General features: G+C 37.0%; 2 protein-coding genes across 5 annotated transcripts in view; one reads left to right on the top strand and one right to left on the bottom strand.

The window, feature by feature from the left end:
• Positions 1 to 4,215, bottom strand: part of METTL8 (methyltransferase 8, tRNA N3-cytidine) — a 56,783-nt gene extending 52,568 nt beyond the window's left edge. The window contains exon 1 of the mRNA XM_087819779.1: positions 4,033 to 4,215. The gene's annotated coding sequence lies outside the window, so the exon portion shown is untranslated. The remainder of the gene's footprint in view (positions 1 to 4,032) is intronic.
• A 292-nt stretch (positions 4,216 to 4,507) lies between these two features.
• The window catches only part of DCAF17 (DDB1 and CUL4 associated factor 17), a 33,800-nt gene continuing 14,484 nt past the window's right edge, over positions 4,508 to 23,823 (top strand). Inside the window, exons 1-8 of one of the 4 annotated variants that reach the window (XM_087819777.1) lie at positions 4,508 to 4,809; positions 5,158 to 5,261; positions 11,686 to 11,776; positions 14,987 to 15,123; positions 15,874 to 15,952; positions 16,707 to 16,796; positions 18,949 to 19,053; positions 19,353 to 19,458. In XM_087819777.1, the coding sequence (XP_087675903.1) occupies positions 4,684 to 4,809; positions 5,158 to 5,261; positions 11,686 to 11,776; positions 14,987 to 15,123; positions 15,874 to 15,952; positions 16,707 to 16,796; positions 18,949 to 19,053; positions 19,353 to 19,458 (838 nt within the window). In that variant the 5' untranslated portion in view covers positions 4,508 to 4,683. Of the gene's footprint in view, positions 4,810 to 4,897; positions 5,262 to 9,405; positions 9,444 to 11,685; positions 11,777 to 14,986; positions 15,124 to 15,873; positions 15,953 to 16,706; positions 16,797 to 18,948; positions 19,054 to 19,352; positions 19,459 to 23,823 lie in introns of those variants that run through there. The other 3 variants (XM_016203354.2, XM_016203510.2, XM_087819778.1) reach the window with 3 other exon arrangements.

Here is a 23,823-nt window from a genome sequence, read left to right as displayed (position 1 = left end):
AATCCCCAGTCGGGGGCGTGCAGGAGGCAGCCGATCAATGACGACTCTCTCATCATTGATGTTTCAACTCTCTCTCTCCCTCTCCCTTCCTCTCTTTGAAATCAATAAAGACACATTAAAAAATAAATTTTAAATACTAATATATACATTTAATAAAATCTAAGCATTGTTTCATTGGCACCGCATCATGAGTTCTGTTTTTCATTTGTTCTGGGGAATTTGGTGATGTTTATTTGTGGTTCTGCTTTATCATGATCTTACTTGAATATTTTTTCTTCATCATTAATATCTACTACATTAGAAGTCCTGTCACCTCTACCTCCAAAATATATCCTGAATCTATTCACTTCTTTCCATCCCTCCTGCTAGCACTCCAGTCCAAACACCATCATCTTTTATCTGGAGCAATGGAAGATGGAGAGCCACCTGCTTCCTTGCTTCCATTCTTGCTCCACCCCAGTACATTCTGCACCCTACAGCCATAGAAAACTTATTATAACACAAATTAGATTATGTCACTCTCCTTCAAATGGCTTCCCATTATAACAGAATAAAATCTGAAATTCTTTTTAAAAAAATTTTTTTTTACTTTACCTGAGGACATTTTTTCCATTGCTTTTCAGAGAGAGTGGAAGGGAGAGAGAGAAACATCAATGTGAGACAGACACACTGACTGGCTGCCTCCCACATGCCCCGACTTGGGGGGGCCTGCAACCGAGATATGTACATGCCCTTGGCTATATATAATCAAACCCAGGACCCTTCAGTCCTCAGGCTGGCACTCTAACCACTGAGCCAAACCGGCTAGGGCTAAAATCAGAAATTCCTTATATCTGAAATAACTTGTTTCTAGCTTACCTCTTCAAGTTCATCTCTCTTGTGCACAATAAAGAGCCACATTCTGACAGTTTTAGAATAAGCCAAAGTTGTTACTGCCTTGGGGACCCTGCATTCAAGCAGGCATCTCTTTCTCTGGACTACTGTAACCTTAGTTCTTTGCAGATTGATTATTTCTCAACATTCAGGGTTCAACGCAAAGCCCACAATTCAGAGAGGCCTTCCCTGACTATGCTGGCCAAAGCAGGGCTCCCAACCACTCTATCAAGCACATCACCCTGTTCTATCTTCTTCACAACACTTATCACTACCTGAAATCTTATTTTTTAAATGTATTTATTTACTGTCTTGTTTAATCTCCCCCAACATGGAGGACCTTGTCCATCCTGTTCACTGTTACACTCTATGCCAAAACAGTTCCCAGAACATTGTACATGAAAATAATTACATGTTCAATGAATGACTTCTCATGGCCTTGGCTCAAATTTTCTGGTCTCTGAACAAATGCTCAAGTTTAATAACCCGAGTGTTTTATATATTTGTTTGGTTATACCATGCTTCCTAAACAACACATATGATCAAAAAGCATTTTATTAACTTCTAAGTTCATATCTCCTCTTCCTCGCTTTAAAATATTATGGCAAAGATGGTTAAGTATTCTGTAAACATCATATAGATACAAACTGGGGGTAAAAGAAAAGGAACTGTTTGTTCTATGCCCCAAATTAAGAGAAGTCATTTCTAAATCCTAAGCTAGGGATATCTGTTCATGCCACTTGACCTTCAAGAAGTGGAAAATACCTACTTTATAGGTAGAACTGTTGGGAATTAAGTTTTAAAAAGTAATTTCTTCTTATTAATATTGTGGTTTCCTATGATATAAAGATTAAAGGGAGGCTAAATCTACATCTATGTTAAAAGCACTTAGTTGCTGATAAAGGATTCTATACAGACATTGTCTTTAGAGTAGTCCATTCATTCAGCTTATATAGTACACTACCTAAAATACAAGTAATGCTTATGTATGCTTACTAAATGAATGGAATACCCTAAAAACAATGGAGGGAAGTCAAACGACAATTCTAATATAATGCCACAACCAACGTATGCAGAGTGACATGTTAGAAGAGGGCAAGGTTACAACTAAAGTGGAGGGGGTCAGGAAAAGTGTCCGAGTGGAGCTGAGATACCTGGGATGAGTCTTGAAATAAACAGATAAGAGGAGGAGAGGAAGGGAGCTCCAGACAAAGAAAATCTGAAATGTAAAGGCACACTGGCTTGAGCAAGTAAGCACCATGTCAGAACCACAAGAGCAAATGTGAAGATGGAAAAAGAGATGAGGCTGAAAATGTGGGCAAGATGCAGATAACAGAGTACTCTGTATACTGCACTAAAAGATTCAGATTTTGTCCTATAATATACCCATACAGACCCCTACGTAAAAATCTAAACAACAAAAAATTCTTAACAAAAAGGACACTCTGGGACACCTGGATGACCACCTTTTAATCCATTACTGTCACAATTTTCAGTTTCCGTTTGTGTTTAGGAGTGCACTGGTAAACATGTGGTACCATTTGTCATCGGCACAGGCTAATGAGAAGCAATGGGGACTATTTTATGTAAATGATGTTTGTCAAGCGAAGGTCAAATGAAATCACGACACACTGAAAAAAGGAAGGCTTTACAGTGGTTTAAATAAAGAAAACAGGTGAGGGCAGTGAGTGAGCTCTCAACACAAAGACAGTATGGACAGGCCTTTCTATAAGGAAGTTACAACACGGAGGACCGAGAACATTCGCTTTTAGAGTATGGTAGGCCTGGCAACAGTCTCATCGGTAACAATGTATAAGTATTCATTTGAATTTGTTTTATAGTTTTGCTTCATTTAACTTATAACTATTTATTCATAAGTTATAGTTGCACAAAAGATGCAACATAAGGAATTTATATATAGTTTTACACTTGCATAGATTTAACATACTGAAAATATTTTCATTTAACAACAGAGAATCCTGGGTATTTACTTGGGTTTGAGGAATTCTGCTCCGGGTGATTAGGAGCCACTTAAAGATTTTAATAGAGAAATGGCAGGTTTGTGCTTTAGAAAACTCACTCTGGCAGCAGTGAAGAGGGGTGGAACTGAAAGTATTTAAGGCAGAAGGGAGGCTGTTCATAATATAATGTGATAAAATGGTGAGATTCTAAATTACTCAGGGGGTATGAGGAGATGAGCAAGAGTTAGAATCAAACGGACTTGGTTGTGGGTGAAGAAGAAGATGGCATCTAGGATGACTGTCCCTTGGGTGACTTGGTGGTGAGGTAAATACCACAAGATGACAAACAAGTGGCAGTGAAGGGGAAGGAGAGAGAAAAGAGAGATGATGGATTCAGTTCGGCAATGATTTGAATTTCATTTCAGCCAAAGAAAATCCAGTTATCTTTTCCGAGTCCCAGTTTTCTCAGTGACAGCTGCATTCATGAATTACCAAATTAACTATTATAGCACTGTCTAAAAATACACAAAGCACTCCACAGTATGCTGTAAATAAGTTATGAAAAATCAGCAAAAGCCCAGTCCCTAAAGGAAATTCAGCAGCGTTAAAAAGAGATGTGGCAAATTTTTACTAAACACTTTGCGACCCAATGCACCCACACAGTACTGTACTTTTTGCTTTGTCAGTCAGATGCCATCTCTCCCTTGCCTATGTGCTGAACTGGAAGCAGCAAGGCCAAGCCCACGTGGGAGAGGCAAAGACAGACTCAAGGGACGAGCAGAGCAACGGGGCACAGCTGGGGCGTGAGGACTGGCAATGCAGTGCAGTGGGAACTTTCACTCCGCAGGCAGGGCTGGACATTTTACTTTACTTTTATTTAGAGGAATCAACGCGGAATTTCTTAGGCAGTCGAATAAGAATGTAAACATTTCACATTTTATTCCCATTACGGAGGGGAAAAGAGGAGGCGAGAGGAAGGGAAACGCAGCAATTATCGCAAAACCACCAGCCTGTGTCCTCGCAGACCGCAGAAGGGCGGGCCTCTGGGAAACCAATGCACCCCAGTCTGGTGGCAATGCCCAGCATCTTCCACCGCTAACTCACAACTCACGAGCACAGGGTTTACGGCCCCCGAATGCTTAAACGTGAACATCCACATCGTCCAGCGTGGTACTGACGGGAAAGCCGCGGGGCGTACCTTCAGCACAGGGCGCTGCTTTGGGGGTGTCGCCCTCGACACCGCGCCTCTCTCGGCGCCCAGTCAGCGTCTCCCACAGCGAAAGGCAGGGGCTGAGAGGCGCGGGGGACACGGAGGCTGCAGCTAAGCGCTCCCAGGTCCTCCCCGGGGCCCCCAGCGTTGTCGCCCGCGCCGCCTGCAGACCGGAAAGGCGCCGGAGCCCCACGGCGCAGCCTCCGCCCGTCAGAGGGGGCGGGGCCGCGGGGCGGGGCGGGGCCTCGGGGGCGGGGCCAGCGGCGGGAGCCCGGGCTCCCCGCTCCCCGCAGCCTGATGGGAACTGTAGTTCTGGAAACAAGCCCCGCTCCCGGGAACTACATTTCCCGAGGAGGGAACGGCTCCCGCAGGCCGCGCGTTACGGGGGCGACGCAGTCCGTAGCCGGGGCCAGAGCCCGGGGGGCTCGGGGGACAGGCCGTAAAGGGGGGTCTTCTCCTCCCCTCCTGTTGGTGCCCACGCGGTGCCAGCGCCGTCTTCCGTCGGCCCCCGCGCTAGTTTCTCCACGTCCCCGCGGGGAGTTGGGGCCTCGCGGTCCCGAGGTGGCGGCCGCTGCCCCGCACGGGCATTAGGCTCGCGCCCCTCTCGGCCGCGCCAGCCCCGCGGCGGGGCCCGCGTCCATGGGCCCCACCCGGAAGCCCAACGTGTGCCGCCGGCTGAGCCGCCGGGCGCTGGGCTTCTTCTCGAGCGACGCGGGCGTGGTGCAGAGGACGAACCTGGGCCTGCTGCGGGCGCTGGTCTGCCAGGTGACCGCCGCCGGGGCGGGGCCGCGGCCGTGCCCCTTTAAAGGAGGTTATTTGTGCTTGAGAGGGGCGTCGGTGCCCTGAGCCTGGGGGATTAGTAAATAGGTGTTAATGGGGCCGCCAGGCGCTTTTAGGTTTTTAAGCTCCTTATGTCTTCCCTCAAACAGTCTTCCCAAAAGTTGGTCACCCTGCTTAAACCAAAACGTGAGAGGGAGGAAGAATTGGACAGGTTTTTAAATTCCGTACGTGAAATTTCTTTGAAAGCCCTCAATTTAACTGGCCATCGTAAAGTGGGTGCACGGCAGAGGCTGACGGGTTATTTCCTAAACCGAACTTCTTTGTGTCTTTCAGGAAAGTACTAAATTTAAGAATGTTTGGACTACTCATTCCAAGTCACCTATAGCCTATGAGAGAGGAAGAATATATTTTGATAATTATCGGTGCTGTGTCAGCAGGTACCTTTTTGGGGGGAAATTTTTTGCTGTAATCCGCCTCACGGTTGATCTTAACTCTAATTTTTATAGAATCTCATGCCTACATTAGAGCTTCGTGAAACAAGAGAGTGGAAAAATGTGTCCAAAACAGCTGGTAAAATTCGTGTAGTTTGAAAATCTTGTTAAATCTAAAGTGGCAGGTTTCATCTTTGTAAATACCACTTAAAGTGAGATTACTTTGTAGTGCAGGCAAAATGACACACTGCTCTCAGAGGCCTGTGTCGTAGTTTATTCTGCTTTAAAGGTATCAGAGTCAAGAGAGTCCGGTACCTAATAATTAGATGCTGCTTTAGAGGAGAATGTCTATGTTTTGTGGAAATATGTGCCGTTTTAAGAGGAAATTTTCAAATTTGCTCAACTAGAAAATAATATAGTGAAGCCCCGTATACTCATTACCTAGATTCCAAAGCTATCAAGATTTGGCCACGTTTGCTTTATCCCATCCTCTCTCTTTTTCCTTTACCTCTTTGCTAAGAATTTTAAAGCATATTCTAAACATCATGCTATATTAAGTTTGCTTTTCTAAAAAATATGGGTGTTTTTTCAAATGGCTTTATTAAGATATGATTCACATATACAATTTACGCACTTAAAATATACATTTCAGTGATTTTTGGCTCATTGGAATTCATATTTAATGAATATGATTTTGATGAACTGTTGGTGATTCATATAGGCAACCATCACTTTAGAACATTTTCATTACCTCCAAAAGAAACCCTATATTTTTTAGCTATCGCAAAATTAAATTCCTCAGCCCTAAGCACCTGCTAGTCTACTTTCTGTCTTTATAGATTCACCTGTTTCAGATAAATTGAGTCACATAACATGTGTTCTTTTGTTACTGGCATCTTAGATGACCAGTTTATTATAAAAGGAACAGCCAGATGGAAGAGGTACATAAGGCGAGGTATGTGGGAAGGAGCACAGAGCTTCCATGTTCCCTGAATCTTCACATGTTCACCAACTGAGAAGCTCATCTCCTTTTCTTGTACATAGAGGGGAGGGCAAAAGTAGGTTGCAGTTGTGAGTATGCAAAGCACAGAGTTTATCTGTATGATTAATTATTGTGTTATTTTCCATATGAGCAACTATAAACTTACTTTTGCCCACCCCTCTCTGCACATTTAGCGCAATACATTTCCCTCTAAGCATTGTTTTTGCTGCATCCCACAAATGTCGATATGTTATATATTTGTTTTCATTTTGTTCAAAATATTTTAAAATTTCCCTTGAGATTTCTTCTTTTACTCCTGTTAATTAGTAGTGTATTGTTTAATATTCACATATTTGGGGATTTTTTCAGCCATCTTTCTGTTACTGATTTCTAATTTAATTCCACTGTGGTGTGAGAGCATACTTTGTATTATTTTCTAGCCTTTTAAATTTGTTAAGGTATATTTTATGGCCCAGATTGTGTCTATCTTGGTGAATTTTTTCATGTGAGCTTGAGAAGAATCTGTATTCTGCTGTTGTTGCATAAAATATTCTGTAGATGTCAATTAGACACAGTTGATGGATGATACTGTTCAGTTCAAGTATATTATTACTGACTTTCTGCTTGCTGGATTTGTTAGTTACTGACAGAGGTTGTACTGAAATGTGCAACTATAATAGTGGATTCATCTGTTTCTCATTATGTCCTATCAGTTTTTGTCTCACACATTTTGTTACTCTGTTGTTAGATGGATACATGTTAAGGATTTTTATGGCTTGGAGAAGTGACCCCTTTACCGTTACGTAATGCCACTCTTTATCCCTAATAATTTCCCTTGTTGAAACCTGCTTTGTCTGAAATTAATATAGCTACTCCATCTTTCTTTTGATTAATGTTTGCATGGTGTATCTTTCTCTATCCCTTTATTTTTACCCTCTCTGTGTCTTTATATTTAAAATGGTTTATTTTGTAGACAACATATATTTGGGTCTTTTTTTTTAATCCACTCTGACAGCCTCTGTCTTTCAATGACTGTATTTAGACCATTTACATTTACAGTGTTTATTGATACAGTTGATTTAATAATTACCATATTAGTAACTATTTTCTGTTCATTGCCTTTGTTCTTTACTCCCTTTTTGTCTTTTATTCTTTTTATGCTTCCCCTGGTTTTAATTGAGCATTTTATGTGATTCATTTTCCCTCCACTTAGCCTATCAATTATACCTCTTTTTAAAAATTTTTAGTGGTTGCCTTATAAGTTGCAATATACATTACAACTAATCTAAATTTCTTTCAAGTAACACTCTTTTTTAAAAAATATATCTTTATTGATTTCAGAGAGAGGAAGGGAGAGAGAGATAGAAACATCAATGATGAGAGAGAGTCATTATTGATTGGCTGCCTTCTGCTCGCCCCCTGCTGGGGATTGAGCCTGCAACCCAGGCATGTGCCCTGACTGGGAATCAAACCTCAATCTCCTGGATCCTAGGTCCATGCTCAACTGCTGAGCCACGCCCGGCAGGCTCAAGTAACATTTTTCATAGGTAGTGCAGTTAACTTGTAATAGAGTATTTCTAATTCCCCCCTACTGCCTTTTATAATATTGCTGTCATTCATTTTACTTATCCATAAGTTATAATCACTGAATACCTTGTTGCTATTATTATTAACAGGTTTTTATCTTTTATTAAGAATAAGAAGAATAAAGAATTTTGTTTTACCTTCATTTATTTCTTCTCTAACACTCTTCCTTTCTCAATGTAGATCTGAGTTGCTGACCCATATCATTTTTCTTCTCTCTGAAGAACTACTTTGAAAATTTCTTATAAGGCAGGTCTACTGACAGCACGTTTCCTAAATTTTTGCTTGTCTGAGAAAGTCTTATTTTTCCTCAACTTCTGAAGGATAATTTCTTGTGATACAGAAGTTTTGGTTGGTGGGGTTATTTTATCACTTTCAGTATTTTACTCCATTCTCTACTTGCTTGCATGGTTTCTAAGAAGAAGTCCAATGTAATTCCTATCCTAGTCCATCATAGGTAATGCACTTTTCCCACCCTCTGGCTTCTTTTTTATTTTCTACTGTTAGAATATGGTATGCCTAGGTATGATTTTTTTTGGTATTTCTTATTCTTGGTGTTCTGTAAGCTTCCAGAATTTGTGATTTGGTATCTAACATTAATTTTGGAAAATTCTCAACCATTATTATTTCAAGTGCTACTTCTGTTTTGCTTTCTCTTTTTTCTCCTTCTGGTATTCCCATTATGTGTACATTACATTTTTTTTTCTAGTTGTCCCATAGTTCTTGGATATTCTGTTCTGCTTTATTTTTATTTTTTCTAGTTTGGGAAGTTCTGTTTTTCTCATTTTTTTTTTTTTTTACTTTCTAGTTTCAGAAGTTTCTGTTCATATATCTTCAAGCTCACTGATTCTTTTCTTGGCTGTGTCTAGTCTACTGATGAGCCCATCCAAGACATTCTTCATTTCTGTTAGAGTACTTTTGATTTGTAGCATTTCCTTTTGATTTTTCCGTAGGCTTTGTAAAAAAAAATCTCTGCTTAATGACTCATCTGTTCTTGCATATTGTCCGCTTTTGCCATTAGAGCCTTTAGCATATTAATCATAGTTATTTTAAGTTCCCAATGTGATTCCAAATTCTAAATCACCAATAAATTCCCATCTAGGTTCCAATATCTTCACCATATCTGAGTCTGGTTCTGATACTTTATTTTCGAACTTTGTATTTTGCATTTTAGCATGCCTTGTAATTTTTGTTGAAAGTTGTATGTGATGCCCTGGCTGGTGTGACTCAGTTGAGTGTCCTCCCATGCACCAAGAGGCCAACGGTTTGATTCCGGGTCAGGGCACCTGCCTGGGTTGTGGCTCAATCCCCAGTAGGGGGCATGCAGGAGGCAGCTGATTGATGTTTCTCTCTCTCCCTCTCCCTCTCCCTCTCTCTAAAATCAATTAAAACATATTTTAAAAAAAAAGAAAGTTGTATGTGATGTATCAGATAAAAGAAATTGTGGCAAATGGGTCTTTAGAGTAAAGTTTTATGTTTATCTGGCTAGGAGTTAGACTGTGCTTGATGTTTGCTGTAGCTGTAGGTGTCAGAGGCTAACACCTCTGTAGGTGTCCTCTAGTAATTCTGTTTTTGTCTCCCCAGTACTGACTCCCGCAGCTTGCTCCTGAGTTTTGCTCCTGGTAAGATGTGATTCTTTGTGTCTACCTCTCTCTCCATTGTTGGGAGCTGCAGTTTGCCCTGTGAGCTCAATTGTTTGATAGATATAAGAGTTGTTGATTTTCATTTTGTTCATTTTTCTTTTCTTGTAGCAAGGACAGGTGGCATGACTTCTAAGCTCTTTACATGTTGGACCAGAAACTAGAAGTTAGGATAGTGTTTTAGGTAGTGTTTTAAATTTGTTCTGACTCAGGAGGGCTTCTCCTAGCAGTTTTTTTCTGATTCTCTCTGACAAGTTAGCCGCTTACAGTTTAGCCTCTATGGACAGTGAATCTACCAATCTTTTCCCATTTGCCTTTCATCACAATCATCAATGGTTTTGAGAGAGCACTTAGGCTAGAACTTCTCCACTCTGTTGCAGATGAAGTCAGTTCCTCTGGGAAGGGACTAGGGGCTATCCGCTTCATGCTCTGCTTCTCCCCCATGGCAAAGTCTTTGAGTCAAGGCTCTGGAGCTGTGGGGAGTCTGGGAGTCAATGGCATGCTTCTCTCTGAGTGATTACTCTAAAAGCTGACCACTTGGGGTTGGGACAGGCATTAGCCTCAGGTCTTCTTGCTTTCTCAGTGTGGAACACTGCTTTATGAGATGGGATAAGACAAATCTAGGCTCCAGTCTTCTTAGGCATGCCATGCCTAAGGTAGAACCTCTGTCCCATGAGTAGGGGCTAGGCAGAAGAAGGGAACCCCACCTCTTGACTTTACTCATTCAGGACTCAGCCCCAGCCACAAGCAGCTGGGGGATGGATAATAAATGCTGCCCCAGGAGGGTAGCCCTCTGGGAGCTGGGGTAGAGGGAGCCCTGTGCTCTTGGCTACATCTGCCTGGAGTGGAGTTTTTGTCTTGCTGAACTGAGAATAGTGGGGAGGGAACACATCCTAATTCAATTACCACAGACTCACTCTTCTTACTGACTTCTAGTAGCTTTTCCTGACTACATATTTCTTCATCTCACGTATGCCCCCAGGACCATTTCCAGAGACTTTCAGATAGTTATCCTTTTATAATCTATACCAGTTTTCCTGGGATGCACACCCACAGATCTCCTCATGTTATCATGCTGAAAGTGACAATCTGGACATCATAATGTCATCATACCTAGCAAAATGAGCAGTAATTCTTTGGTATCATTTAATGCCCAATTAATAGCTTTTCCAATTTAGAGGTATCTGTTTTAATTTTTTTTTTTTTTTAAATCAGTGGAAGTGGCATTGGTAAGTAGTATCAGAATTCTTTAATATGCCATTCAGGGGTGTTTTACTTGTAGGTTAGAATTACATACGAGGTTGCTTTCATTCCTGTGAAATTCTCTTTGATTTGAGAAAACATCAAAGGTGAATAAAATTGTTACCCTCAAAATTGTGTCTAAATAGTAGTTTAGTTTTAAAGTTCATCAGTTAAAAAATGAAAACATCTGTGAGTACATTTCAGTAGTAATCAGAGAAGTATAAATGAAAGGTAAGAGACTTTCACATCAAAAATGTAGCATTTAATATTGGCAGAGCCCGGCCGGGCGTGTCTCAGCATCCACCTGGGATCCAGGAGATCGAGGTTCGATTCCCGGTCAGGGCACATGCCCAGGTTGCGGGCTCGATCCCCAATGACTCTCTCATCATTGATGTTTCTGTCTCTCTGTCTCCCTCTCCTTTCCTCTCTGAAATCAATAAAGATATATTTAAAATATATATATATCGGCAGAAGTATAAACTTGTTCAGCCTTTTCGAAAGGCATTTTGGGAGTAAACAAACCATAAAGGGTGTTTACCTTTTTATCCACTACATTCTAAAATAGTGGGACTCTTTAATTAATTTTCATTTAAAAATATTGGAGTAACAAATATTAACACCATGTAATTCGACCAAGATATTCATATTAAATGTTCATGATTCTGTTTTGGAAAATAACCTGCAGGTAGGTAAATGTATATAAAGAAAAACTGGAGGGAAATGAACTAGTGGTGGTTTTTGGTATTTTTACAGTATGAATCTATTTAAATTTTATATTTTTAAGATTTTTTCTATGAATATATATTATAAATTTTATAATCAGGAAAGATGTTAACATTTAATTAAGAAGAGAAAAACAAACTAGTAATTGTATTTTGGTAGTCTAAATTTCTGAATAGAAAAAATCACTCAAACCTGGGCAAACACTGTCTCAGATATCAAGATGAATAATCATTAATCATTTGTTTTCCTTTTTTTCCAGTGTTGCATCAGAGCCAAGAAAACTTTATGAAATGCCCAAATGTTCTAAATCAGAAAAAATAGAGGATGCTTTATTATGGGAATGCCCAGTGGTAAGATTTGTTTTCAGGCATTTGTTTCTAAAGCATTTTTAGCCTAGAACTGAGTATCGTTAATATATTGTATAAGGGAATAAAACTTAAATATAATAGTGATTCCTGAATCTTGAAAGGAATCAAGAGAGTGTATCTATTGTTTATTATTTTTCCTCATGAAATAATATTATGAATATATTTTTAAATTCAATACCAATTGTAAATCTTGTAAATTAGAAAGTTATGAGCCGATTAAAAGTTCCATAAGAAATAAAAACTAGTTTATAGTTATTCTTAGTGTTTAAGAAATCATTCTGCCCAGCCAGGCATGGCTCAGCAGTTGAGTGTTGACCTAGGATCCAGGCAATTGGGGTTTGATTCCCTGTCAGGGCACATACCCGGGTTGCAGGCTCGATCCCCCGTCTGGGGTGTGCAGGAGGCAGCCGATCAGTGACTCTCTCATCATTGATATTTCTCTCTCTCTCTCCCTCTCCTTTCCTCTCTCTGAAATCAATAAAGATATATTTTTAAAAAGAGAAATCATTCTACTTACTATACTGAAACAAAATAATTTTGTTGCATGTTATGGGCGACAGTTATGTTATATGACTGTTTGAAATGGGATTCTTATGAGTTTCTTCCAGGAATCTTGTTAGGAAAATCATAAGATAAAAATGAAAAAAGAATGAGGCCCTGGCCAGGTAGCTCAGTTGGTTAGACATTCATCCTGATACATCAAGGTTGCAGGTTCGATCCCCAGTCAGGTAACATATAAGAATCAACCAATGAATGCATAAATAAGTGGAATAACAATTTGATGTTTCTCTCCCTCACTTCCTCTCTCTCTATCTAAAATAAAATCAATAATGTTAATAATATAAGCTCATTCCATTAGACCAGCATTGCCCTAGTATGTATTTTTCAAGACACTTTTCATTAGATGTTAATATCTTTTTTTTAATCCTCACCTGAGGATATATTTTTTCCATTGCTTTTCACAGAGAGTGCAAGGGGGAGAGAGAGAAACATTGATGTGAGAGAGACACATCGATTGGTTGCCTCCCACACACACCCTGACTGGTGCCAGGGATTGAGTCTGCAACCGAGGTACATGCCCTTGGCTGGAATTGAACCCGGGACCCTTTAGTCTGCATACCGGCGCTCTAACCACTGAGCCAGTCTGACTAGGGCAGATGTTAATATCTTAGAGTTGCTAAAGGAATTCAGAGGAATTAGGTTGTAGACAAATAAGTTTGGGATATTCTGAGTTTAAAAGGTTAAATTTATAGAATTACTTCTCAGAGCCTTTAATAGTGATAATACTTATTATAATACTAATGTGCGTGGTGATTGCCAAACCATTTTTCCAAACTCTTGATCATAAACCTCCTTTTTTTAGGTATATTTCTCAATTTTAGTTTTCCATGGGATCAGTGTAATAAGAAATGCACTTAGGAAGCACTACAACAGGTTAATCAGGTCTTTGAATCCGGTTGGTTGTTGTTTACGAAAAATAGAACTCACAAGGATAAGAATGCTATACTTTGAATTTACTATTAAATTTTAAAAACAAACACAAACCACACTGTTTTTACATAAAATTGTAGCTTTCTGTAGCTACTGCTTTCTTTTTCCCTGGACACTTACTCTCTGTTCACAGAAGGCTCCATTTTAAAAAGTAGAAAGCTTTAAATCTGTTTCCTTCCCCAGCTCCTTATTGAAAGCTAAAAATAACTGCTGTGCCCCAATAGAGAAAGCCTTTGTATCCATTTTCACTGGTGCAGGGAGGAGGGTGACAAATTTCTTAATTGAGAAAAGTTTTGAAGACACTAGTACAAAGCACCAAAAAATTTGGAGCAGTCCTGTAAAAGTAGAGTTTCAGGTAACCTAGTTCCTAGTCTCACTTCTTGTTAAACATTTTATTCTCATTTGAAGTGAAGCAAGATTTTCCATTAAGAAAAACTAAGAAGCATACTGCATTGTTTTTAACATACTGATGTGAAACTGTTTAAATTAGCACCGTTCTATTCTGAGACAATGTGTGGAATATAACTTTGGTTTAAGAAAAGATCTGAAGCCTATTATATATGCTCCTTCATATTCTTTTTTTTTTTTTTTAACAGACAAAGTATAAATAGTATATTTTTTAAAAACCTAAAAATCTCCATGAGATGATACTTATATAATACACCATAGAATAAAAATTGATAAAAAACAAAAAACAAAACAACCCCCCCCCCTTATTTCCTTTCCTAGCATTTGAAAGGGAAGACAAATCTTTGGGAGCATGTATAAAATACCTATGCCTTCATTTTTTTTTTTTCTCTTCACTTACAGCCTAAGCAAATGCTAGATTAACTTTAACTTCCCTGTTTTTAACTTTGCCCTTAGAACTCCCTGTCTATTCCACAAATCAAAGCCGAGCCCTTTGCTTTGTCCCTCGCCCTGCCTTAGACTCCCACCTTGTGGCAGCTCTCCAGCGGCAGGTACACCTCAGCAGAAACCCTCTTTTAGGGCTGTAATTCCTTGGTGACAGAGGTTTTCTTTAAAACCAGGCCCTTCCTGTTCCTGTCTGGCTGCCTTGATTCTGGATTATATCTTTTCATTTGGAGTTAGAGTTGAGCCACAGTGACTAATGGGGTAATTCACTCTTTTGCCATTTTGACTTCTACCAAAAGGAAAACAAGTCTTAGAATAAAGAAACGTTGATTCTAGTGATGACTGTTAACCGCTGTGCTGTTCTACGTGGTCTTAAGAGCTTGTTCCTGTTGCTGAACTCTTTATCACAGTAGCATCATTAATACTCCTACTGTTGTTATGATCATTTGTTAACATTTGTTGAATACTTAATGGTAGATAATAATTAATAGGTAATAAGTTATTTCAGGTACTGTTTAAGTACTTTATATGAATAAACTCAATAAGTTAATGATGAAAATAATTACCCAAAAATTATATCCTCGAAACCTTTATCATTTTATTAACCAGTGTCACCCCAATAAATGCAATTAAAAATAATAATAATCACAAAAAGAAAAAGAAAGTAATTAACCACAATCTTATCTTTCCTTGCCTTAACTCTCTATTTGTGTATTTGAGCATTTACTGTTTCTCCTTTGGTTTACTTATTTGACTGTTTCTTTAAGTGTTTAGCTATTTTCTTTGGACATTGAGTACTGCAGATTGTTCATGGCCAAGTAGTTTCATTTTTACATCTCATTTTTTTAGGGGGAAATGCTGCCCAATCCATCAGATTATAAATCCTCACTCATAGCACTAACTGCTCATAACTGGCTACTTCGTATATCAGCAACTACGGGGAAAGTCCTTGAGAAAATATATCTTGCTTCATATTGCAAATTCAGGTATTATTTATGATTTTATTACTCAAGATTTTATAAAAATTTGAGACTCGTGGCCCAGGAAATTCAAAGCTTTTTCATTTTAATTTAAATTTTTTTTTTTAAGTTTTCCATTGTATACCTAGATCTCGATTTATAAACCTATTCTCTTTTTCTCTCCTCATGACTACATTTGAAGATCTGAGGATAGAGACCCTTTATAATTTTCTTTGTATCCTCATAAGTAACCTATAGTGGTTGACAGATAAACTTAAAAAAAAATTTTGTGTTTTCCATCTACAAATAATATTCTATATGTAGGATGCACTTTATGGTAGATTTTCCTGAAGGCTAGTCTGCCTAGTACAGTCTAAGAACTATTATTTTAACTACTAGTTTTAGAAACTAGATGCAAATTTTTGGAGTAAGTGCATTCAGAATGTGAAAGTAACTTTTTCTATGCTTTTTATAACTCCCATTTTAAAGCAGGAATGGTTGTTTTGTTTTCTAGGTTTTGAATACTGTTGGATCAAACAATTTTTATTCCTCAAAACTCTGGAAGGATTAAAATTATATATTTTTATAAGAATATATTCATATAAGGGTTGGGAGGGGATTCTTTTAGCTATTTATTTGTTTTTAAAATAAATTACTTTGCTTTTATAATTTAAGTAACTAGAAAACTTTGCTTATAAAATATTTATTATATTTTTATTTTAAGTATAAGGACCCCTGTCCTCCAAATGAATAAATTTTACTTCATTCTTTTAAAAGATACTTGAGCTGGGATACGCCTCAAGAAGTCATCACAGTCAAGTCAGCTCAGAATAAAGTCTCAGCATTGGCCCGGCAGGTAGACATCTTTAAACATTCAATACAGTGAAGAATTTCTTTTTTCCATAGGAATTTGTCTGCAGATTTGTCATGAAAGAAATAATGATCTTTGTTTTCCAAAGCATGCTATAAAAGTTGTTTACCACACATTTGAGAAATTCCCTTTAAGCCACTCTGGGATAGTACAGGTTATTTTACTTTCCATAGTAGAAAGAAATTGACTAGATCTTGTTCTTCAAAGAACGGAAGCAACCCTCTTCGATCAGGGAAGTCACTCAAGCATTCATTGTCGATATTTTTTTCTCATTTCTTATAGATATGTCAGTGTAACACTACTTTCAAATGATATGACTGTGATAACTATGTGTCTTTCAATTAGGCATTTTATCGTTACATATATTAATTTATGTTATATTAATATAAGTATATATGTTAACTTGTAACATAGTGATGTATTATACAATATATAACATATATTTTGTTATACAGTATATAAAATGTTTTTGTTGTACAGTATATAAAATATATTTTGTTGCTAAGAAATGGTTAGTGTTATGTTTAAAGTTTTGTTCATATGTGCTAATGGCTTAATGGACATATTTTGAGCATGTACAGCTCCCTGTTTGAATAACTGCAGTGTAGCTGGATGTTTTTCAGTTCATGAAAACATCTGTAACTGCATGCTAGGACAGGTGGATGGTTTCAACTTATGAAAACAGAGTGTTTCTGAAATACTCTTGAGAGCTGCCTGTAATTTTAGTCTTTCCTTTTAGGCAGGCATTCAGCAGTCTGTCTTGCTGTACCTTGCAGTGTTCCATGTCCTACCTTTTTCACTCATAGGGATTCTAGAGATCAACAAAAAGGTAAGAACTCATTTCTGATTTAATTGCAACATTAATTTTTCGACAGTCAGATGAAATGTCATCATTTAATTGTTTGTTTATTAGATGTTTTGATTGGAAATGTTCCCCTGACTGTAAAAAGCTTGCTGACCTAGTTTATTTCATTTCAAAATATATGAGAACATTTGACACGGGAAGAGAGCCTAATCACCCCTTCATCTTTCTGCATGCTTTTATCCCTCTCATGTGGATAGTGTTGAATGCTTGTGGTCATTAACAAACCACTATTTTATAAAATTATGAAACGAGTAAGGTATTTTTCCAAAGGACTATTCCCAAGTTTGTTGAAATGATCATTAAATAAAGATGAAAAGCTGCAACAAAATGCCTCATTTTAATTGCAAGGTATAGATCTAAAGCTTATGATATATAAATAAGCCTTGTAATTAAATATGTAAATTTCCAAATCATCAAGTTTTAAAATTTATTGTTTTTGCCATTCTTGATTTGTGGGTTGTTACATGGGAGGAAAAAAGGACAGATTTCCTTTGAGTGAAAGAATCAGTAATTTCCTACTTTGTTTTAAGAAAATTGTTGCTTATTCTAAGTGAATAGTTATTTGCTGGTCTGTTCCACTAGTCCTTAATTAAGCACCTAAAGTATTATTTATAGAGGACAGATCTTGAGAGCCCACAAGTGTTCATTAGCAAACAAGATGAATGTATTTTTAAAGAATTTATATTACATAAGCATAATATACTAAACTGCATAAAGCCCAAAGAATAATGTTAGTTATTTATTGTTTGTTTTGTACCAGGCAGTTTGAGCATTTTACAACATAACGTGTTGTAAAACATTACAACATAACATTATAGCATAATGTGTTCAACGAAGAAGTTAAGCGGGTAGTAAATGGAGGAACTGGAATTTTAACCTAGATTTGACTCCAAAGTACAAATCAAATTTTAAGATAGAGTGGATTCTTTATTATAGCACTCATTATTTGAAACTATGTATTACACAAGTCCTTCCTTCAAAGTGGGGTCGGAGGATCAGTGAATAAAAAGTCATGAGCTAGTCAAGATCAAAGCAAAGTATGATTTACCTTCTAAGAGATAAGTGAAACGCACAACTCATCAATGTAATTGTTCTCTTTGTGCTTGTGGATTAAGTAATTGTGTATGCTAATTACAGGCTACCACAGGAATGACACGTAACAAAGTCATAAACTGTTTCTATTTATTCCCACATGTCCAAGATTATCATTTGTGGAATATGGTTTCAGTATGGTTACTTAGGATTGAAGTGTATCTTTCACTTACCATGCACGATAAGGCTACCAGGGTCCAGGCTTAGAATGTACCTTAAGCTATTTATTGGGGTAGTAAATCTTTACTAAGTAATTTTCCTTGAGTAGAAATAGAAACTCATTTTCACTTAATTTCTAGCTGTTCTTTCATTGCTGTGATTATTTGTCTATTTTGGCATTTGTGGAATATTAAAATAGGCATAGGATCAAGTTCTTCATCAGAATTCTGTGAAAAATCATGACAGGTCCCAGTGCATAGAAACAGGAAGGGAACAGTGACAAAGCCTTACTCGAATTAGCTAGATTAATGACTCAGTAGGTGTTTGGTCTTTACCTTGTTTGGTTTTTATATGATTAAAAAATTAAACACTATTAAAGATTTAAAGAACAAGGTAATGATAAAAATCTGGAGCTGGCTGTTTCTTATTAGAATTATTTTCTTAGATCCAATCGTTTCTCCTTTAATTAGCTAAAAGTTAAGTCTCTTTATAAATAACATTTCAGCAAAAGAATAGGTCCCTGACAGGATATGCATGGTAGAGTAAATATTCATTTAGAATTAGGTGGACTCGGTGTCCATGAGGAATACAGTTTGCCATGAGATCTTGACGAAACCGTGCAGCAGATGGCTGAAGCGGGTGAGTGCTGCTGTGCCTCCCATCGGTGGCCGGTGTGAGACCCCGTGGCTCACCGCTCATCCTGATAATGCCTTAGCTTCCAGCTTCTGTGTCATACTTGCCTATGATTCTGGGCAGCGGTGTCGTAGTGGTAGCTGGAATATTAAGCCAGTGCACAGACCACCATGAACACTCAGAGGACGGGCCGCCTGGTCTTTTCTCAGGTGATATCTACCTTTCCCCTCAGATCTTCGGGAACGTTACAGATGCTACCTTATCTCATGGAATACTGATTGTGATGTACAGCTCAGGACTGGTCAGACTCTATAGCTTCCAAGCCATCACTGAACAGGTAGAGAAAACTGGCATTTGCCATGTCATAATTATCTTGAGGTTTGGACTGAAGTATGATGTTTTTAATGAGATGCTTTTAGAATAAGACACTTGTGTAAATTTCTCCTCTACAAAACTATACGGGAAATGCAGAAAAACAAAGTAACCTTTAAGAGAGGGGTGGGAAGATAAACATAAAGGCCCTTGGATAAGTAAAAACATTTTTTGTCATATACATGTGAATTTGATTTTTTTCTCTCTTCAGACAGCAAAAAAGTAGGTGCTAAAGAAACTATTTTTGTTTTGTTTTGTTTTTAGTTCATGCAACAGAAACTTGACTTAGGGTGTGCATGCAGATGGGGTGGGACTACTGGAACTGTAGGAGAGGCTCCTTTTGGCATTCCTTGTAATATTAAAATCACAGGTATGGCTACTATATAGTATTTATTTCACCTTTAAAAATAAGTGGTCATGTAATAATTAATTGTAATCTTCCAAATGTTTTTCTTATAATTTAATTACAAACTCAATTCATTTTACTCTTATACAGCATACTCCCTGCTATTGAATAGGTGTCAAAAAAATCTATATCATTCATTCATTGAACTGGAGGCTTGGAGATGCTGAGCCTTGCTTGGCCAAATATCAGTGCTCTTTGGCAAGTTGCTTAACCTCTCTAGTCTGGATTTCCTTATCTGAAAAAATGATGAGTTGCAGCAACTGTTACTCTCTTTGCCTCCTTATCACTTACTGTTTTGCAATTCTATACAATTTACCCACTTCTAAGAAAGGTATTTTCCAAGGAAAATATAATTACCATTCTGTAGAGCTTAGACATAGAGAGAACCCGCAGTATACTTAATGGTTGACAAAGCACAAAAAAGAAAATTATACACAACTCTATAAATATAATGCAAATGTTCTGTATTTAACTAGCTTATCAAATTCAGCAGTTTAATAAAAAAGAAATGAAATATTACTCAAATTCAGCAGTTTATGTTAAAAGAAATAAACCATGACTGACCAGAGTTCATCTTAGAAATATAAGGATGATTAATGTTTGGAAAGAGATATTAAAATCCCATGAGTAAATTTTAAAATAAAATATATTTATTATCCTGATATCTGTTTATTTTATTCTTAGTTCATTATGAGCCATTCCTTATTATATTGAGAATGTTTCCTTTTATTTCCAACTAATGAACTTCACATTTTTAGGTAAAACGACAAAGGGTTTTCTAATATAGTCAGAATAAGACAATAATTTTTTCCCTGTCATTATTTAACATCATATCATCAACAGATCAGGAAATAGAAATAGATTTAATTGTTTGAAAGATGTTCTTTTTAGTAATAAATGACAAACTCTAAAAACTACTGAGCTCATGGACATGTACAACAGTGTGGTGATTGCAGGGGATGGGTGTGAGTGGAGGTGGAAGAGGGTTGCGGGGATAAATGGTGATGGGGAAAAAATAATAAAGAAGAAAAAAAACTACTGAGAGTTCAATATAACCAATTAAGTGCTCCAAGATTTTAAATGGGTTGGACCAGCTGAATTAGGCAGGTTTGTGAAAACTCAGCCCAGCAATACTTCTTATATTCAGTACAAACAGTCCTGCAGGAATCTATTAAGCATTTTAAACTATAGACTCTAATGGTAACTAAAATGTTATTTTGAAAAGAATTTCCCAAAATGGTAGCACTATTCTTTTTGAAATGCAGATGAGTTCATAAAACAAAGAATAGGTGATAAAGACAAAAAGCACACCGAGTCTGAAGGCTTGTGCTGTGGGCTAGGTAGGTCCCTGTTTGTAGTAACAGATCTGGATTTGGGATCAGAACCTTGGCCTGCCACTAGTAACAGTGACACCTGGCTATCAGCTGGTGGTGTGAAAGTGGGCAAATTACCTAACTTCTCTGGGCCTCACTTTTCTCAACTTTAAAACAATAATGTTTGAAAACATGATCTGTGAAATCAATTGTCAGTGATAAAACATAAATCGGTTATTTTCAGACATTTGGCTAAGAAAAGTAGCATGTTTTATTGGAAAGTTTGTGTGGGGTTTTTTTCAATCTGTAGAGACTGAAATCCCATTCATTTCTCCAAATTTATTTTCCTAGGATCATTAAGGTCTGTACAAAGTAATACTTGTTTTAACTTTAAATAACTTTTTTTTTCTTAATGCAAAGCAGTTCATTTTTCCTACAGAAAAAATAGAAAATGAAAATAAATGAAATAGAGAAAATTTAAATACTCATAGTCCTCCTGTATGGGGTTAACTGTTATCACCTTAGTGTGTTTTTTCTTATAATGTATATATTTCTATATATCTAAAACTAAAAATCATACTGTGAATACTCTTTCATAACTTGCTTTTTAAAAAATCAACTTTGTTGAGGTATAATTTACATGCACTTAAATGCACTCATTTTAACTATATTTGAGTTCTACCAAGTGTATATAACCATGAAACCACCACTACTACCAAGATTTAGAATACTTTATCACATCCAGAATGTCCCTCTGTGCGCTTCCTGGTCAGTGTCCTCCGCAGCCCCAGCCTTAGGCAACCAATGATCTGCTTTCTTTCACTATAGATTACATTTCTATTTTCTAGAGTCCCATATAAATGGGATCATATGATATTACTTTTTTTGTCTGGCTTCTTTCATGCAGCGTATTACTTTTGAGATTCATTTTATATTGTTGCATGTATCTGTAGACTAACTCGCTTTTAAATGTTAATATATTACAAATATTAAGATTCACTTATTCTATTATATTATTTAATAGATGGTCTTGTGAAAACAAAGTTGTAGTTTTATCTCACTCTTTACACCAAAATAAATAATAGATGGATCAAGATTCAAAGTTTCTATAAGAAAACTTGGGAGAAGATTTTTATTTCAGAGTGGAGATGACCTTTCTAAGTATGACACAAAACCCAGAGTCATAAAATAATGGATTGATAAGTTTGGTTACATAAAAATAAAGTTCTACATTGCAAAACAAACAAAAACAGACAACATAAACCAACTCAAAAATCAAACAATGAACAGGACATATTTGCAAAACATACTATAAAGGGCTAATTTTCTCAATATGTAACGAGTTCCACAGATAAATAAGAAAAAGTGATAACAACATGAGCAAAGGATATTGTTCAAAAGAAAAGGAAGTATAAATGACTTGTCATTGGTGGGGGGACAAAGCCCAATGTCACTGATAAGAGAAATGTATAATTAAAATTATCATAAGATACATCTTTTCAAATTCTGAAATATCAAAAAGTTAGATAACAGGGTTGGTGAAAGTGTAGAAGAGTCACTTTCACTTATTGCTGGGGCCCTTTATGGAAGACAATTTTGTCAGTGTGTATCAAAAATTTAAATATATATACTTGAACAATTCCATTTCTAAGAATTTATCTCAGATATATTCATGTGTACAAAGTGACAAATGTAACTATCCCTTATGTTTAAAAAAATTACAGAAAAATTATCTCTTATTTTAGCCATTCTTCGTTTATAAACAATACAATAACACTTTATGTTAAAACTCCCCTTTGAAGTATCATTGTTTGACCTTTCACAGACTCAAGGCATTATAATTAATAATTATTATTATTTTCTTTTTAATGCCTCTCTTTTTACAGTTTAACCAGTAGGAGCCCCTTTTGTTGGCTCTCTTACTCTTTTAACACCACCCAGACATCCTTGTACATACCCTTTATTGTGACAACTGGATGGCTACACCTATCCTAAAATTTCCTTACCACAAGACATGGAATCAGCTACTGTCTGAGAACTTCTAGGACATTTTTAAATAATTGAGACTAGTATTAGATCAAAATTTGGGCTCTTTGTTGAGGTATAATTTACATGCACTTAAATGCACTCATTTTAACTATACTTTTTGAGTTGTGGTAAGCAGAGTCCTGCTGCTACTTTTGGGCCATTTTTAGCAACTGCTGGGAAAAATATTTCTTTTTAAATACATCTTTTTGCATTGATCTTTTAAAAATTTCAAAAACCTCTTTTATATTATCTACAACATATCTACTTAAATTTTAATCCCAAATTTAAACTCTTAATTATATTTTTCTTTTTATAATTTCTCTTTTCCCCATCCACAATTATTTGATAGCCACCATATTATTGCATATGATGTTTATATTTCTCTCATAATTTACTCACTGACGTCCGTTTTCCATTTTTCTATTGGGGTGCTCATATTTTTCTTATTACTTAAAAAGACCTCTTTATATATTAAGAATATTACCCTTTTCTTGAAAGATTAAAAAACATTTTAAATATATTTGATATGTTTATACCTGTCTCTTCTTTCTCCTCAAGATTGTCAGTTTGTGAACTTTTTATTATTTGTGTTTTCCTACGTATAGTAGTAAGTCATACATATGAAGAGGCCTAATAAAGCACACATTTCTATAATAACATGACTCGAGTAAATGCTCTCCCTAAGATAAGCCCCTTTGCTGGCAGTGGTGGCCTCATAAACCAAAGATTAAACTCTCAAGTAAAGGGGTAAACAAAGGAGTCATAGATGACTCACCTGCCCAGACAGACCATGTGGTGGTTCACAAGGCTGCCCAAAAGGAATTCTGATCTCCTAAAGCTATTGTGCCTTCCGCTCATGTGTTTCTTCTATAAGAGTAAATCTGTTACAGTCTACCTAAAATTAATTGTCATTGAAGAAGAAAACTAAGAAACACCAACAGATATGGGCATACCTCGGAGATATTGTGGGTTTGGTTCTAGACCATCA

The sequence above is a fragment of the Miniopterus natalensis genome, chromosome 8, assembly GCF_054644295.1.
Source record: "Miniopterus natalensis isolate mMinNat1 chromosome 8, mMinNat1.hap1, whole genome shotgun sequence".
Taxonomy (NCBI): domain Eukaryota; kingdom Metazoa; phylum Chordata; class Mammalia; order Chiroptera; family Miniopteridae; genus Miniopterus; species Miniopterus natalensis.
The sequence above is the reverse complement of the archived record's forward strand: the minus strand, read 5'-3'. Positions and strand labels throughout refer to the sequence as shown.